Genomic DNA, 17,696 nt, shown 5'->3' on the forward strand with positions numbered 1-17,696 from the left:
AGTAGTTCATTGCCGTAACCTATTGCAAATGACAAATAAACCTTTTGAACTTTGAACAGTCCTACCTGTCACAGTGAGATTATTACCATGTGAACACTAGATTCGCCATTATAGGATTTTAGCAGAGGCTGTAAACAGACTATTGCTTCCCTACATTGGTGATCAACTCTAATATCACGTAGATTGGAGACAAAATGCCTATTATCGTTTAAAATATATATAAAGATTTTTTGGTTGAAAATGCAATTTTTAACGTCTTTACTGGATGGGGTATAATCATGGAGAGTTGTTTAGATGCTGCAAATACTGACAGTGGTGAATGGGACACTCCAGAGGCAAAACAGGTGCCTCGCCGATTCTACTTAAGACATTTAAAATAAACCGGTTTTAATTTTGGACATTGTGAAGGGTCCGGGAATAATATGGGTAAGGTGTTGCAATATGGATGCTTTTGCGCTTGATATGTAACATAACTTTTTGTTGTACAACAATTGATGCCATAGGTAAACATTTGTATATATCCTCTGAAATTAAAAGTACACACCAATAAATGTTATTTTTTATCAACTTTATTTTGAAAAAAATCAGACTGCTAAGATCATCAACATATATATATTGATACACTGTTAACGGCCAGTAGTTTCTGTTCAGTTGGAATTGTGATTCTTTTACAACTTTTTGAAATCTGCAGTTATTCAAACCTTGGGACAACTAAGGTGACCAAACCAATAGAGACATTTCCCCCTAAGCCACTCTGTCAACCATTGAAAACCAATAATCATAATTACCCCCTCCCCCCACCCAAAAAGGAAAATATTTTAATAAGTCCTTGCATTTAATTGAAAATAGGAAAACTAAAAATACAAAACTTTGGTCTAGATCCCTTCGACGCTTGTTTCTTTCACACGTCCCAATTCCACCGCCGAGGCTGAAAGGACATTTGTAAAAACAAAACAAAAAAAACTACAAAAAAAGATAAAATCACTCCTCTGTGGAAGAAGAATAATGTGAAAAGTTATCACAAAAAAATACTGCCCAGTGCTGACATTTAGACAGTACACAGAAGCCAAACCCCTGCACTCCAAAGGCATGTCAGCTCACGTCACATGCTCCCCTTCTCTTCCACACACACAGAAACAGAACAGACACACCCACCTTAAATACACAATGAATCAAGTGAATTGGAAAACAGCTAAGACGTGTGGAGCGTGTCGTGTAACAGTGATGAAGCATTACTGCCTTCATCACAGCGCTGACAAGACCAATCCCCCAACACACACAAAAAGTTGTGTGAGCATGTCACCACGCCTCTGAGACCTCTAGTCTATCATCTCAGTTTGTTTGTGTGTGTGTGTGTGTGTGTGTGTGTGTGTGTGTGTGTGTGTGTGTGTGTCGGTACACGTGTAGCGAGCACTAGGAGCGTGCTAGCTTGGGTTCATGGGCTCTCAGAGTCCCCACAGCGTCCTTTACGGCATGGTAGATTATGTTCTTCACCTAGAGAATGGAGATCACAGAATTAAAACAATTTGTTACTGACTGCTAAGCTGATTTATTACAATAATTTCTTACTGAGCGTTAAGTTAGTTAATTGCAATAATGTGTTACTGACCGTTAAGTTAGTTAATTGCAATAATATGTTACTAACTGTTTAGCTCAGTGTTTCTCAACCCTGCAACAGGAAGGCCCCCCCTGCATGTTTTAGATCTCTCCCTGCTCTGTCACACCTGATTCAAAAGATTCAGCTCATTATCAAGTCCTTCATGAGCTACATCAGGTGTGTTAGGGCAGGGAGAGGTCAAAAACATGCAGGGCAGGGGGGTGTCCAGGAGCAGGGTTGAGAAACACTGGTTAAGCTGATCAATCATTTCAAGCCTTGACTCATTCTCTTCAAGCATTGGCCTATACTAGCAGGCATATTTACTGGTCAAAAGTAGTGCACCAAACAGTGAATAGGGAGCCATTTGGGAAGCAGGAAAGTGTACCTGCAGCTTGTCCTCGTGGTTGGAGTGTGTGGTGGACAGGTGTCTGAACTCCTGGGTCAGTCTAAAACAGTGCCTCACATGCTCCGGAGAGACAAAGTCTTCTGCTACCTTGATACAGCTGTACAAGTTATGGACCTAGAGGGGCAGGAGAAAGGAGCAACAGAGGGGAGTGTTAGAGGAATGCCAACCCACACACATTTTCAAAACAATTAACATGGTCTTTCTAGTGTTGTGGGAGGCATCCTGGCTAGCTAGACTAGGGTTTCCCATAACATCATCTCTGGCTTCCCTATTGTTTTACCTCTTTAGTTTTCACACTAACCTGGCAAACCGGATTCAATTAGCCAAAAGCTTGATGATTTGTTGACTGATTAAACAACTTTAGGGTTAAAACGTATCAAATGCCTGGGTAGGCCCGAGTGGATAGAACTTTCATCATTGCGGCTTGAAAACTAAATAGTGCAGCTTTGCTGCATTTGTTTTTTTTCTGACCACTCCAATTGACTGAGCTACAAATCTGACTAAGCTAAGACATGAACCATAAAGTGGCCACCAGAAGCATCTTTTACAGAATGTTTGAGTATTATTTCATACCAGAGTCTAGCAGGCCTGGAGGTAGCAAGACAGAAGGACAGTATAGGTATAGCTACGAAGGGACATGCCCATCTAACCACTAAAGGACACAAACCATCTCACTCAAAACCTCCACGGGTACGCCCAGTGTTTCCCCAAGCACACACCTGGTGGGGCGCCCCGGCAGGGATGAAGACCGCGTCTCCCAGGAACTGTACGATGGCCCAGCCCTGCACACCGTACTCCTCATATAGCCTTCTGCGCAGCGCTCCGTCCAGGTACCAGCTCTGGTCATGGATGGGGTCGTGGTCTGGAGGGTTCTCCTGGCCTTGCTCCTCGCCAACCTGGGACAGTCACAAGTTACGGTAAAGCATTGTAACAGAGTATGTCAATTACTTTTGATCAAAGCCAAACATCGGATGCGCACTACATCGGAAATGGGTACAATAAAACAAAACAAATGCCCAGCAACATTTGGGGATTTTTACCAAGTTGTTTTTGGTGATAATACAACCAAAGTGCACCTTGAATTAATTGTGAAAGATATGGATGTCTATTGGAATGGTGCGATATGCCAAACAGGCTAGCTATGAGGACCTTCCACAAATGAATGTTTTGGCATTAGTCTCTTTCTGAACAGTAACGCAATACTAATTTGACTGACTCTGGCTAACAGAGAGTTAATGAAGACCAGGTTTACAACGAACGGAAGACAGCAGACAGACCCAGTCACAACTAAACTGATGTAAACGTAATGCCACTGTTGGTCTTTGGATAAGGAGTAATATGCTAAGGAGTCATTTGTTTAAATTAGCGGTGTTTCTTATCATCATTACAGAATTGAAATGGTTTCACCCAGACAACACACACAACGACAATAAATATGCAGTGACATGTTGAAATGAGTGTGGCTGTGACGGTGAACCCTGACCTTGCGGAGCAGCTCTCGGATCTTCTCGGCATCCTTGGCCGAGTAGATGTGCCAGAGGGCACCGGGCTTCTCCTTGGCCTCGTACGCCCTCCTCTTGGTCATCTCATCCACATCTCCCTCCTCTATGGTGGTCATGACCTCTGCAGGGCCACACACACACACACAATAACACAAGCACAAACAAACACAGAGACAGAGAGAAACCAGGATGAGCAAACACCAGTGCCAGACCATAACACTGACAGAATGAAGGTACTAGTGTTCCCAGGGAATGACATAGGACAGTGGTCGTACAAAACGGAACATTACAAAGAATCACAGGAGTCGCTCAAGCTTTCATATCCTATGCTGGTGGAGGCAGCAGGAAGAACTACGTCAAATCATTCCAGTCTAGAAGGGCTGATTCACTACTCCATTATCAAACGGCTCCCACTAGAACCATCATCCATGTAGTACCTCTTTGGTGATTAAAAGAAGTGCACTACGTAGGGCTAGGGGGTCGTTTTGTGACACGGCCCGAGGCGGTGAGCTGATTCATCATTAGTCATTCAACCAGAGGGGCACTGGACTGGAATCCTCCCCAACTATGGCCACATTGCAGTAGCAGCTGTAGGTTCCAGCAGGGGCTGTGTCCTTCACGGCACCCTGGATGTAATGGCAGAACACCGTCGGGGAAACCGAGCCGCTCGTCAACTACTAACCAAGTAAACATTTAGATGGCTAATGAGGAAAGGGACGAAAGAATAAAACTAGCAGAGCTACAGGTATTAATAACAGTGGTCTGGTCATCATCTCCAGAATGCCATCTGTTTCCTCACACCACAGGTACGGTCAGCAGTCAGGCACAGATACATACACAGTACCAGTCCAAACCTCTGACCGGTCCAGTACTTGATTGTTTAGTCTGTATTACTTTTTATAATGTCTGCCCCTGCAACTCTCCTCCAGGAAGAGAAACTGTATGGGGAACGACTTGTAGACCAGTGAGGGTCTACATGTAGAAGACAATATACTGGCATTACCAAATGCCCTTTCACCATCTATCCCTTCAACAGTCAAGGCCAGAACACCAGTCATCACATACAACAAGACATTACGGTGGATATAAAAAGTCTACACACCCCCGTTAAAATGCCAGGTTCTTGTGATGTAAAAGAATGAGACAAATCATGTCAGAACTTTTTCCACTTTTAATGTGACCTATAATGTGAACAATTCAATTGAAAAATAAACTAAAATCTTCGAGGGGGGGGGTGGAAAATAAAAACCTTACAATAACCTGATTGCATAAGTGTGCACACCGTCTTATAACTGGGGATGTGGCTGTGTTCAGAATGAACCAATCACATTCAAACTCATGTTAAATAGAAGTCATTACACACCTACCATCATTAAAGTGACTCTGAATAATCACAAATAAGGTTCAGCTGATCTAGTAAGAACAGCCGAACTATATTTTCTTAGTTGCATCTCAGAGCAAAAGCCATGGTCCGCAGAGAGCTTCCAAAGCATCAGAGGGATCTCATTGTTGAAAGATATCAGTCAGGAGAAGGGTACAAAAGAATTTCCAAAGCATTAGATATACCATGGAACACAGTCATCATCAAGTGGAGAAAATATTGCACAACAGAGACAATACCAAGAACTGGATGTCCCTCCAAAATGTATGAAAAGACGAGAAGAAAACTGGTCAGGGAGGCTTCCAAGAGGCATACATTAACATTAAAGGAACTGCTGGAATTTGCAAGACGGAAGCCTTTTCTTACAAAGAAAAACATCCAAGCCCGGCTGAAGTTTGCAAAAACAAAGCATGTGGAAAAATGTGTTAATGTCTGATGAAACCAAGGTTGAATCTTTTGGCTATAATTCCAAAAGGTACGTTTGGTGCAAAAACAACACTGCACATCACCCAAAGACCACCATTCCCACAGTGAAGCATGGTGGTGGCAGCAAAATGCTTTAGGGCTGTTTTTCTTCAGCTGGAACCGGGGCCTTAGTCAGGGTGGAGGGAATTATGAACAGTTCCAAATACCAGGCAATTTTGCCACAAAACCTTCAGGTGTCCGTTGGAAAGCTGAACATGAACGTCACCTTTCAGCACGACAACGACCCAAAGCACACATCCAAATCCACAAAAGCATGGCTTCACCAGAAGAAGATTAATGTTTTGGAATGGCCCAGCCAGAGCCCAGACCTGAATCCAATAGAACATCTGTAGGGTGATCTGAAGAGGGCTGTGCACAGATGTCCTCGCAATTTGACAGATTTGGAGCACTTCTGCAAACAAGAGTGGGCAAATATTGCCACGTCAAGATGTGCCATGCTATTAGACTCCTACCCAAAAAGACTGAGTGCTGTAATAAAATCAAAAGGTGCTTCAACAAAGTATTAGTTTAAGGGTGTGCACACTTATGCAACCAGGTTATTGGTGAGTTTTTTTTTTTTTTTTTTTTTCCTCAAAGATTTCAGTTTGTTTTTCAATTGAATGGTTCACATAAGTCACATTAAAAGGTGGAAAATATTGTGACATAATCTATCTTCGTCTCATTCTTTTACATCACAAGCATTTTAACAGAGGTGTGTCGACTTTTTATATCCACTGTATGTACATAAGGGGCATGGCATGAGAATAATAACAAAAAAGGGTTGGGTAAAACAGAATTTGACTGACTCCGGCTATCAGAGGGTTAATGAAGATCAGGTCTAGACAAGGACGGAAGACCGCAGGCAGACCCACTCATAACTAAAATAAACCACAAACAGACTGGAAATGGAGGACCCCTGTTGTGTTCTGGCCCCCACCGCACAGGGAGAGGACATGGGGGGTGGGGAGAGTGGAGGAATTGTATAGGAGAGAATGGGGGAGTTAGTCAAAAAGGGCATGCTAAAGAGGTGATAACATTATAAAGAGGAACAGACCTTTACATCCAGCGATTTCCGTTTCTGTGAATGAGAAATTGTACCACAATCAACAAGTGAGACCCATGACACGGTCTGGTCATTTCAGGGTCCTGTCCATATATGCATGGGGCCTGGCCCAGGCCCACTACTGACGACTGAGCACTGGGCTAGGCCCGCTACTGAGCACTGGGCTAGGCCCGCTACTGAGCACTGGGCTAGGCCCGCTACTGATGACTGGGCTAGGCCCGCTACTGATGACTGGGCTAGGCCCGCTACTGATGACTGGGCTAGGCCCGCTACTGATGACTGGGCTAGGCCCGCTACTGATGACTGGGCTAGGCCCGCTACTGATGACTGGGCTAGGCCCGCTACTGATGACTGGGCTACTACTGATGAGGGTCTGGGCTACTGGCTCAATGCTAAGTAATGTCTTTTACTTGAAGAAGGTGATTGGGACCATACAGAGTATAAGATTCAGAATTTGGGAGCATATCGACATTCCATGGAAATATTTTTAGAACTTGAGGTTTTAACAGCAAGCAAATAAATATATCAATTAGGGATGCCCTGATAAGAAAATTGGCTGATACCAGATATTAACATGCCACAATCGTCCACTGCTGAAACCGATATTTTGTCATTCCTGTACCCGCGTACCCTCGCATAAATTAAACAGAATTTGAATTTCAGTCATATAAAGTTATCTTTCTATATATAAAAAAGCAAAAGACTATTCAAAATAAGTCTAATAATGAATGGAAAATGGAATTCATGTGTAAAATAAAATATATTTTTCTTTCAGTGGTGGCTATGTTATTGCTATGCCAGAGCGTCATGGTAAAATAAACGCAGCAGAAACACTGGAAAGCACAAATGGACTGAAATATGAGGCAAATCTAAATCAATCGGCTGATAACGAGTTTTACATTGTTACCCACAAATCGTCCGATTCCGATTACAGGCCGATGTATCGGTGCATCCTTAATATAATATAATATATAAATCATTGCAACCTTCAAGGGGAACAGAAAACAGGATTGTTTTTTAACGACCACTACGTATGTTCCAAACAAGCTAATGGATGGAGTGTGGAGAGTAGTTGCACAAGGCGCGTTTTAGTAATCCACAAATGCTAATCTACAATAGCCACGCTAAAGCTGTTTAGTAAGATGTAGGTCATTGCTTTTAATGTGTGGGACTGCGTGTTAGTCCGACTCACCCTTGACGTGTTCTCCCTCCGCCTCAGGGATGCCGACATACACCATGACGTTGACCGCATCAGACACGTCCAGGTGAAGATTTGTGGTGCCGACACTACGGTCTTCTGTCTCTATTAGGCCTGACAGAAAGACGCAGGGAGAAATGACAGAGAAAGATGGACGGATAGAAACAAGAGATGGAGATAGGAATGAAGAGATGGAGGTAGAGATGGGGTGAGGACGGAGAGGGATGGAGGGAGGAATGGAAGCAAAGATGAGAACAGAAGCATGAAAAGGAAAGAGGAATAGAACAGTTTAGACACCCTGACGAGGAATGAGACTTATTGTCTTCTACATTCTACATCTACACAGCATTTTGTTACCGTATGCGTTGTACATCTTAGGCCCCAGGTCGGGCCTGACAAAGAAGTTGGGCAGGCGTGACGCCAGGTTCAGACGCCCGTCTCTCTTGGTGTACTCTGGGAGGGGCAGGTTTTCCATCAGATCCTCAAACCGCGTGGGCATCATGTCTCTGAAGTCTTCTCCTGGAGGCCAGTCCTTCAGCTTCAGGACCATGGGCTGGCCGTCAGTGCCCTTCAGACGCTCTGCGGGGAGAGAGTGAGAGGACTTCTTTATATTTTAGGAGAGCTTATTACAAGGCGGCAATGAAAAGGACTCCCGGGTCTAAAAGGGAAGCAATTAAATAATAAATCATCCAATCACTTACTCGAGATGACCTGGAAACCATCCCAGAAGTCTCGGACCTTGACGTCAGAAATGATGGCACAGTTCCGACAGTTGACCAGGTCAACATCCTGGTCCCCAAACTCCTGGCTGAAGGCCTCAGGGAGCCACAGAGGTCCCTTCAGACGCTTATGAATACCAGACACCAGCACCGGCTAGAAACATGGAGACACAATATTACTACACATGACCAGTAGAAGAGCTCGCGCACGTTCCTCTCCAGCTTCAGTACTCCCTCACCTGCCCCTGTTTCCAGCACTCTCTGAAGATCTTCCAGTTGTTGGTGTTGGCGGGGTCCTGCAGGCAGAGCAGGCGTCCATCACAAAGCCAAGAGTGGGAGGTGTGAGGGTCAAGCACACTGAGGCCCATCACCCCATCCCTGCGCCCCAAACCGCCCAGCTCACTCCCACCCTCGCCTGTACGACGGCCCTCAGCCTTCTTGGTCTCCACCACCGAGGCAATGATATGGTCCAGGAAGTTCGGCAGGCTGCCCTTCATCTTGTCTCCCTGACAGATGTAGAGGAGGAAAGGTTACACGGGTCTCCATTTCGAGCACACTTGAAGAACTCTGTAGAATCTAAGTATTCTGGAACTCCTCTGTAACGTCCTATCATTGGATGATCCGGAAGGATCGATATCTGAACGATCCATAACACTGAAGGTGCGATCATTGGGAAATGGCCTGAACTGTGTGTTAAGACACTCACTCCTGCTGAGGTGGAGAAGACAGAGGGGAATGGCACTCCAGTGTCTCCAGTGCCCTGAGGTAGCCTCCCTGGGCCTGAGTTGAGCAGGTCTCTGAGGCTGGAGCCCTCCGGCTTGGGCTGTGTGTTGCTGGAGCCCAGCAACAGACTGTTGAATAGCTTAGGACTGGAGGAGGAGGAGGAGGATGAAGGCTTGGACAGGGCGCTGAACGAGTCTAAGCCGAACGGGGAGCGCGTGTCGCGGCCCATCACAGAGCGAAGAGGAGCAGAGTCTGGAGGAGCAGAGGATGGTTAGAAAACTTCCATTAGGACTACCACACCGAAACACAGGCATAGACTGGTATGGATGCTATGATCCAGGAAAAGTCCTGTTGATCGGCAGACCTGGCATGCCTTCCTGCTTGTCCAAAACAGATGAATAGCTAATGAATTTAACAATGTTCTCCCGAAAAGCAACTGCAGTTTGTGGTCATTGCTTTCAACCTGGTTCTGTAGTGGATGTTTGTTATTTTACGTGTCTAATGGCATAATTTTCCGTGTTCATTTTCCATATGAGATGACGTCAAAGATTCATAGGGTAATAACCAATTAAAAACCATTATTTTATACTTTGTCATCAATTTTACTTACGCACGTGACAGAAATATACTGATTTCACGTTCGTTTTGATATGAAATGTTATTTAAGTGGTATTTTAGCATAACATTTTACATAGTTTCCTTTATTATTCATTTATCAAAACAATTTAAAATAGTACCTTTCAAACTAAAAATGAAAACATGTTATTTGTTATTTTAGAGACCTAAACTTGAATTGCCACAGAATTGACAATGTTTTATACATTGTCATTCATATCATATCTTTATTGTCTACATCAACCAGCCCTACTGTCTACTGCAGGGGTATTTCCACTCTTGCCCCACAAAGTTCAGAGCCTGCTGGTTTTCTGTTCCAACTCTTTGTTAATTACACCAAACTGGTGACCTAGGTCTGAATAAGTCCCTGATTAGAGGGTTGCAAAGAAAAACGCAGGTCGTTACCTCATCTCCACTACCATTTTGTGTTTACATAGTCTGTCAATGAAAGATTAATTTGCCAATACACTGGCATACTTTTTTATTAACCTGTCACATTGCGTTTTACTATGAGGCTTACACAATTACTCAGAACAGCTGGACCTGGTCACGTCACTTGGGTGTTATTTGTTAGAAAATCACACCGGGAGAAACCAGAAGATGTTGGTGAGTCATTTGGTAACTAGCCAAGTATGTGGCTAAATAAGGAGGCAGGGCATTGCTGCTAGCTTTCTGCAGAGAATGAGACAAAAAATAAAGCTGTGATAAGTCCTCAGTACAGACCGACAGCCCACACCTCCGGTTTCTCCTCTCTTTTGCAACTGCTTTCTTGCTCACTCTGGTGTATTGTGAACACTGAAACATAACCACGCTTCTCTTCTCATTTTCTCAGTTTGCACATTGCATCTTACTTTTGCCGCTAAATAGCTAAACTAAAAAGTTGGTTGCACTCAGCTGTTAGTTTACTTTTGTTTGTTTTATATGTTCTTCTATATGAGCTCACAGAAACATAAGAAGAGAGTATTGGCCCTCCTACCTTTGGAGTCCTCTGCCTTGGCTTTCTGGGTGGCCAGGTCTGCCAGCCAGTGCAAGGCAGTGGAGTTTCCTTCACCCGTGGAGGTGCGTGTGTCCTTGGGGGTAGGGTTGGAGGTCTGGGCTGGGTGAATTGGGACAACGGTACTTTTGGTGGAGCTTGTATCCACTCCTACACCTCCCCCCTCTAATGATGTGGTAGACGTGGGCTCTGTTTTGACTATGGTCGTCTCCCCCCCATCTGGCTTAGAAGTGGTTGAACCAGCGGGCCCCCCGCCACCTGCAATTGGTCCGCTGCCACTACCTCCTGAGCCGGAAGAGACCGCAGACTGCTAGGACAGAAAAAGGAAAAAAACAACAGCGTGAGGTAGCAACATTTTACTGCATTTTAATGAAGCCCGTGACGATCAACAAACAAAACAAGTGACCAGGATGTGTAGAGAACAGGAAATGCCCTTTACTGAGGTCGGGCACTAGAAAGCACCACGGTGAGGTACCTGGGAAATGCCGTTGGGCGCGCCGGGCCGCACTAGGGGCCTGTGGTGTCGACTGGTGCAGGGGCAGTTGGCCTTGATGCCCCATTTGCCTCGGGCCGAGTGCACCATGTCACCGATGTTATACAGCGCTGAAGGACAGGGGTCACAGTGTCAGTGCAGAGTCAAGCCCATGCATATGTTACTCATGACGATGGAAACATCTAAACTGATCCTGGACCATCACTCCTACTCAGATCTGAGGTACCTGTTCCGGGTATGATCTGTGTGGGCATTAGGTTCTGAGGTTCGTGCCTCTGGCCCTTAACACACTTCAACCAGGAGAACACCTCATCGTCTGGTCCCTCATCCACCTCTGAATTACAACACACACAGAAGAAGCGATTACACGGGTGGTTCCAGACACACGTCACGGCTGAATGGCGACACATTCCGGTACCCCGTCCGTTCCCTCGGTATCAATGAACGCGGCGGAGCGTTTTAGCCGTTTCTACAACTCTTACCCTCCAGAGGTCGGTTCCGGCGTAGTCGGTAGCAGTCTAGACACACCCCAAAACCACACTTCCTGCAGACCCAGTGGATGTTGAAGAGGGTGGTTTCACACACGTCACACATCTCCCTGATGCCACGTACCGCCCGCTTCCACGCCACTTTCTCTGCAGAAGACACGGCACACAGAGACCACTGAGACACGGCACACAGAGACCACCGAGACACGGCACACAGAGACCACCGAGACACGGCACACAGAGACCACCGAGACACGGCACACAGAGACCACCGAGACACGGCACACAGAGACCACCGAGACACGGCACACAGTGGAGGTGGTATTGTAGTGTCAGTCAACAGACAGCGGAGGTGGTATTGTTGTGTCAGTCAACAGACAGCGGAGGTGGTATTGTAGTGTCAGTCAACAGACAGCGCAGGTGGTATTGTTGTGTCAGTCAACAGACAGCGGAGGTGGTATTGTAGTGTCAGTCAACAGACAGTGGAGGTGGTATTGTTGTGTCAGTCAACAGACAGCGGAGGTGGTATTGTAGTGTCAGTCAACAGACAGCGGAGGTGGTATTGTAGTGTCAGTCAACAGACAGTGCAGGTGGTATTGTTGTGTCAGTCAACAGACAGTGGAGGTGGTATTGTTGTGTCAGTCAACAGACAGTGCAGGTGGTATTGTTGTGTCAGTCAACAGACAGTGCAGGTGGTATTGTTGTGTCAGTCAACAGACAGTACAGGTGGTATTGTTGTGTCAGTCAACAGACAGTACAGGTGGTATTGTTGTGTCAGTCAACAGACAGTGGAGGTGGTATTGTTGTGTCAGTCAACAGACAGTGCAGGTGGTATTGTTGTGTCAGTCAACAGACAGTGGAGGTGGTATTGTTGTGTCAGTCAACAGACAGTGCAGGTGGTATTGTTGTGTCAGTCAACAGACAGTGGAGGTGGTATTGTTGTGTCAGTCAACAGACAGTGGAGGTGGTATTGTTGTGTCAGTCAACAGACAGTGGAGGTGGTATTGTTGTGTCAGTCAACAGACAGTGGAGGTGGTATTGTAGTGTCAGTCAACAGACAGTGGAGGTGGTATTGTTGTGTCAGTCAACAGACAGTGGAGGTGGTATTGTAGTGTCAGTCAACAGACAGTGATGTGACTACTAACAACCATTCATGTTCAGATGTTCTTCATTTGGACAAATCCAGATTAAACAGGTGGTCATATGTTTCTGGAGGGGAGGGACACTGTGCCATACACCTGCCTAGAACTGGAGATCCTCTGTTACTTTATTATCCATCTAAAGCTTGATTACGTTAAAATGTGTTACATTTAGAAGAAAAAAAAGTGACATCGTAACGTCACTTCCACTGACGATAGTATCATAACTTTGCCCAACTGTTCGACACTGGATGTGGTTCAAGTGGTATGGTTGCAGGGTGTGTTTTGACATGAGAAATGATTCATTACTCAACGTTGCTCATCCCATTCTTAGTAAACAGGTGATCTCCGGGCAACAGTCAATGAAACACACATGAAGAAACCACCACCAACACTACAGATGGGCCGACACCCGCCCGAGACAAGTGTCCCATTACTTACGATGTGGCTCCACCATCATCATGGCCTCCTTCTCAGACATCACCAGCTGACAGAACTGGTCTCCCACGTTGGCCAGGATGTATTTGGAAGTGTCCAGGTCCAGGCCCTCCTGGACGGAGGGCGAGGGCAGCCACAAGCCCATGGCCATGGCGTCACTCTGCTGGGGGTTCAGGAAGCCCTCTACGCGCAAGATGCCCTTACGCGTGAACGCAAGCCTGAGTTCGTGGCGTTAAAGAGGAGACGGATAATGGTCACACGTTGTAGACGAAAGGATATGAAATGTTTGCAATGAGAGAGGTTGATAAACAAAATAAAAAGACCTCCGTTATGGTAACGCTAATGATTAAGGACACACACCCACACCCCATTCCCCGGACGTACCTGCGGAAGTGGAAGAAGCGGCAGGCCACGTTGGGGTCGTCGTCATCAGGCTCCTGCTCCCGGTATTTCCTATAGCGCTCCATTCGACACTCACGACACTTGTGGAGGTGTGGAGCCACATTGATACAGGACCCGTCCTGCAAGAAAGACTCTCCAGACTGCTTCAGACGACGCACCTTAGTCACGTCCTTCAGCACCGACTGGCCCACTACACAAAGCACCAAGGGCAGGAATTAGACATTTAAGGCCTACAAAATATTGCAATGACAACCAAATTAGGAGAAGTTAAAGCATAAATATGGTTCAAATTGCACGTTCCCGAACCAAAACTTAACTACTCTGTCTATTTGATGGCTGACATGTTATGCCACCCCTTGACAGTCAACATGCAGCTTATCTGGAGGATTTCGAGATTGCAATCAACAGGCTAAATGCCTAAATGTATGCCTTCACCACATTCACCTCACACGGCCAGCTAATTCAAGTCAATCTTGAAATGAGGACTGAATAGAATGTGTCAATGGCCCAGAGACGTGCAACCCACAGGCAATGGGTAAAACTGTGGAGCCCAGGATATAATAATCTATTAAATCAACATACCTGACTCAATGGAGAAAGACTGTGCTATGACTTTCCTATGCAACCTCTTCACCACGCTCTGGAGGAGGATGTGCTTGCGTAGCGCCAATGTCTAGAGCACACAGTATCCAAACCCTGCATGAACTTTGTTCCAGCTCACAAACGCTAAACCCTATGCAGTTCCAAGACCATCAAACAGGAACTGATTCTCAGAGCTGTCTGCGCTCATGGTTCTGTGGTCATTTTCTTTAAGGACAATTCCTTGGAGCTGTCTGCAGAACGCACTATGTATTGTCAGGAGAATCTACGAGGTGCCTGGTATTGAGTGGCCGATGGTGAGTGGAAATTGTAACCTTCAAGATGCAGAACATTTCTTGAAGAAGCGTCCGGATGACAGAACTTGCCCAAGCTCCAGTTTAGTGAGAACTCATCGGCTATTTCTTCATGTGACATGATTGGAGCATCATACCAGTTGTGATGGACTATTTCACTTTGAGGGAACCGATAACTGAATTAATACCTCTACGTTTTTAACAATTACTTCTGTGCTATATATATTATTTATTTTTTTGTTTGTTTTGAGTGGGGTAGGTTTAGCAAAGAGCCAGCAGACATTTCTTATCTGCAAAGCATTTACATTAGCATCTACAGTTCAACTCTCCTGTTTGTTTTTAAATGTCCACCATCCTGGACAGCCCAGACCACAGCACCATGATCAAACACCATCCTGGACAGCCCAGACCACAGCACCATGATCAAACACCACCCTGGACAGCCCAGACCACAGCACCATGATCAAACACCACCCTGGACAGCCCAGACCACAGCACCATGATCAAACACCACCCTGGACAGCCCAGACCACAGCACCATGATCAAACACCATCCTGGACAGCCCACAGCACCATGATCAAACACCACAGTGGACCGCCAAGACCACAGCACCATGATCAAACACCACACTGGACCGCCAAGACCACAGCACCATGATCAAACACCACACTGGACCGCCAAGACCACAGCACCATGATCAAACACCACAGCACCATGATCAAACACCACACTGGACCGCCAAGACCACAGCACCATGATCAAACACCACACTGGACCGCCAAGACCACAGCACCATGATCAAACACCACACTGGACCGCCAAGACCACAGCACCATGATCAAACACCACAGTGGACCGCCAAGACCACAGCACCATGATCAAACACCACAGTGGACCGCCAAGACCACAGCACCATGATCAAACACCACAGTGGACCGCCAAGACCACAGCACCATGATCAAACACCACAGTGGACCGCCAAGACCACAGCACCATGATCAAACACCACAGTGGACCGCCAAGACCACAGCACCATGATCAAACACCACAGTGGACCGCCAAGACCACAGCACCATGATCAAACACCACAGTGGACAGCCAAGACCACAGCACCATGATCAAACACCACAGTGGACCGCCAAGACCACAGCACCATGATCAAACACCACAGTGGACCGCCAAGACCACAGCACCATGATCAAACACCACAGTGGACCGCCAAGACCACAGCACCATGATCAAACACCACAGTGGACCGCCAAGACCACAGCACCATGATCAAACACCACAGTGGACCGCCAAGACCACAGCACCATGATCAAACACCATCCTGGACAGCCCAGGCCACAGCACCATGATCAAACACCACACTGGACCGCCAAGACCACAGCACCATGATCAAACACCACACTGGACCGCCAAGACCACAGCACCATGATCAAACACCACAGTGGACCGCCAAGACCACAGCACCATGATCAAACACCATCCTGGACAGCCCAGGCCACAGCACCATGATCAAACACCACACTGGACCGCCAAGACCACAGCACCATGATCAAACACCACACTGGACCGCCAAGACCACAGCACCATGATCAAACACCACAGTGGACCGCCAAGACCACAGCACCATGATCAAACACCACAGTGGACCGCCAAGACCACAGCACCATGATCAAACACCACACTGGACCGCCAAGACCACAGCACCATGATCAAACACCACAGTGGACCGCCAAGACCACAGCACCATGATCCACATTAGGCACCGGGACCCACAACCCCGAAGAACCAAACAGGCCTTGAATCAATGGCAGGAACTCAAGGTGGCACACAAGCCTGGGAAAATATCCTTGCACTTCTTCTAGGCAATTCCTGAGCCTGCAGAGCAGAGTACCTCCCCATTAACTCTCAGTTCACTGTGCTTGCTAAGCACCCTGTTCCTGTGTGTGTAGGTGCGTGTGTACATATTCATGGTGTGGCTTAGGTCCACTGCTGTGCCTGTCATAGGTGGTCCTGGTGTCAAAGGCAGGATCTGGGTAACCTCTCTGACTAACATGCCCTCTAAACTGGCCCTAAATTCCTGCCTGGCTAAGACCAGCTTCATAGACTTTACAATATCTTTGTTGCTTCCCTCTTTTTACCTTGGGAGCAATATGCAGTGGCCTATACTTCTCCATAAACTCCAGCTGTAATAGCTTTATTATTTTTTTTTTACATATACTCAGAGGCATCTTTGCCATTATGTCACAGTCTCTCTGAGTTCAAGAAGTTAGTAGAATTCCCTATTTTTGAAGGACTGCATAAGCAGAGTCGGCCCAAAAAAAGCAAATGGCCCTTACTGAATTAGAAGGTGAGTGACTACCCCTTGTTAAATAGCACAGTGGTTAGGGATGCGGACTCCCACACAGGAGACTGGTGTTCGCTGGCTACTACCTTCGCTAGCTATATTATAGTGAAAGCCTAAAATAAAACTGTTTATGGTGACATTGTATATATTTCTGGTAGATTTTCAAAGTACGCATTCGGCATGCTTTTTGGGGTAAAATAGGCTAGATCACCACACCTGGGACAGTAAAAGAGGAGTTTCCATGAATCTGTTGAGTTAGGATTTGATTTTAGGAACAAGGCTTGTTTCTCTTTTAGAACCAGACAAAAACCTATTTCAGGAACCTTCATGCCTATACTGGACAATGGTGATATTTAATATATATATGAATGCCTCTGTTCAGTGTTTGAGATCTACTGTTACCCTTCACCATGGAGCATTGAGATGTATCAGAAATGGTCAAGCACTTCCACACCACTGCACCTTATATAGTGGAGTTGGATGGCCATCCCTAGCACTCGGTGGACTTAGCCACTGGTATACCTTTGTCTACAAAGCCATTCTGGGTTTACTGCCTTCATATTTATGTTCTTTTATCCGTAAAAAAATTTGTTAAACACTGCCTCACAGGATGTTATTTTGCTTACTGTACCAACGGTCAGAACAGACTTTGGGAAAAATCAGCTTGGACCAGCTTTCACCATCGTTTAAAACTTAAATAACTTTTTTTAAATCATTGACGATGGACTTGGAAGCTGATTCACTTGCTTGTCAATGTTTTTAATTATGTTGTGTCAACATCTGTGGAATTATGCTGTTTGTCTTCTGGATTTAATGATTATACTTG

General features: G+C 46.0%; 1 protein-coding gene across 5 annotated transcripts in view; it reads right to left on the reverse strand.

Moving 5' to 3' along the window:
• Window positions 1–553: 553 nt before the first annotated feature.
• The window catches only part of kdm3b (lysine (K)-specific demethylase 3B), a 33,266-nt gene continuing 16,123 nt past the window's right edge, over window positions 554–17,696 (reverse strand). For 2 of the 5 annotated variants that reach the window (XM_010904117.4, XM_020045960.2), the window contains exons 9-24: window positions 13,606–13,813; window positions 13,225–13,439; window positions 11,639–11,791; window positions 11,383–11,490; window positions 11,139–11,266; window positions 10,646–10,973; window positions 9,038–9,306; window positions 8,571–8,837; window positions 8,314–8,485; window positions 7,970–8,191; window positions 7,607–7,726; window positions 6,406–6,429; window positions 3,487–3,626; window positions 2,723–2,899; window positions 1,983–2,117; window positions 554–1,494 (exon numbers count right to left, since the gene is read on the reverse strand). In XM_010904117.4, coding sequence (XP_010902419.2) covers window positions 1,414–1,494; window positions 1,983–2,117; window positions 2,723–2,899; window positions 3,487–3,626; window positions 6,406–6,429; window positions 7,607–7,726; window positions 7,970–8,191; window positions 8,314–8,485; window positions 8,571–8,837; window positions 9,038–9,306; window positions 10,646–10,973; window positions 11,139–11,266; window positions 11,383–11,490; window positions 11,639–11,791; window positions 13,225–13,439; window positions 13,606–13,813 — 2,747 coding nt within the window. In that variant the 3' untranslated portion in view covers window positions 554–1,413. The remainder of the gene's footprint in view (window positions 1,495–1,982; window positions 2,118–2,722; window positions 2,900–3,486; window positions 3,627–6,405; window positions 6,430–7,606; window positions 7,727–7,969; window positions 8,192–8,313; window positions 8,486–8,570; window positions 8,838–9,037; window positions 9,307–10,645; window positions 10,974–11,138; window positions 11,267–11,382; window positions 11,491–11,638; window positions 11,792–13,224; window positions 13,440–13,605; window positions 13,814–17,696) is intronic. The other 3 variants (XM_020045962.2, XM_020045961.2, XM_020045963.2) reach the window with 3 other exon arrangements.

This window comes from Esox lucius, chromosome 4, assembly GCF_011004845.1.
Source record: "Esox lucius isolate fEsoLuc1 chromosome 4, fEsoLuc1.pri, whole genome shotgun sequence".
NCBI lineage: Eukaryota > Metazoa > Chordata > Actinopteri > Esociformes > Esocidae > Esox > Esox lucius.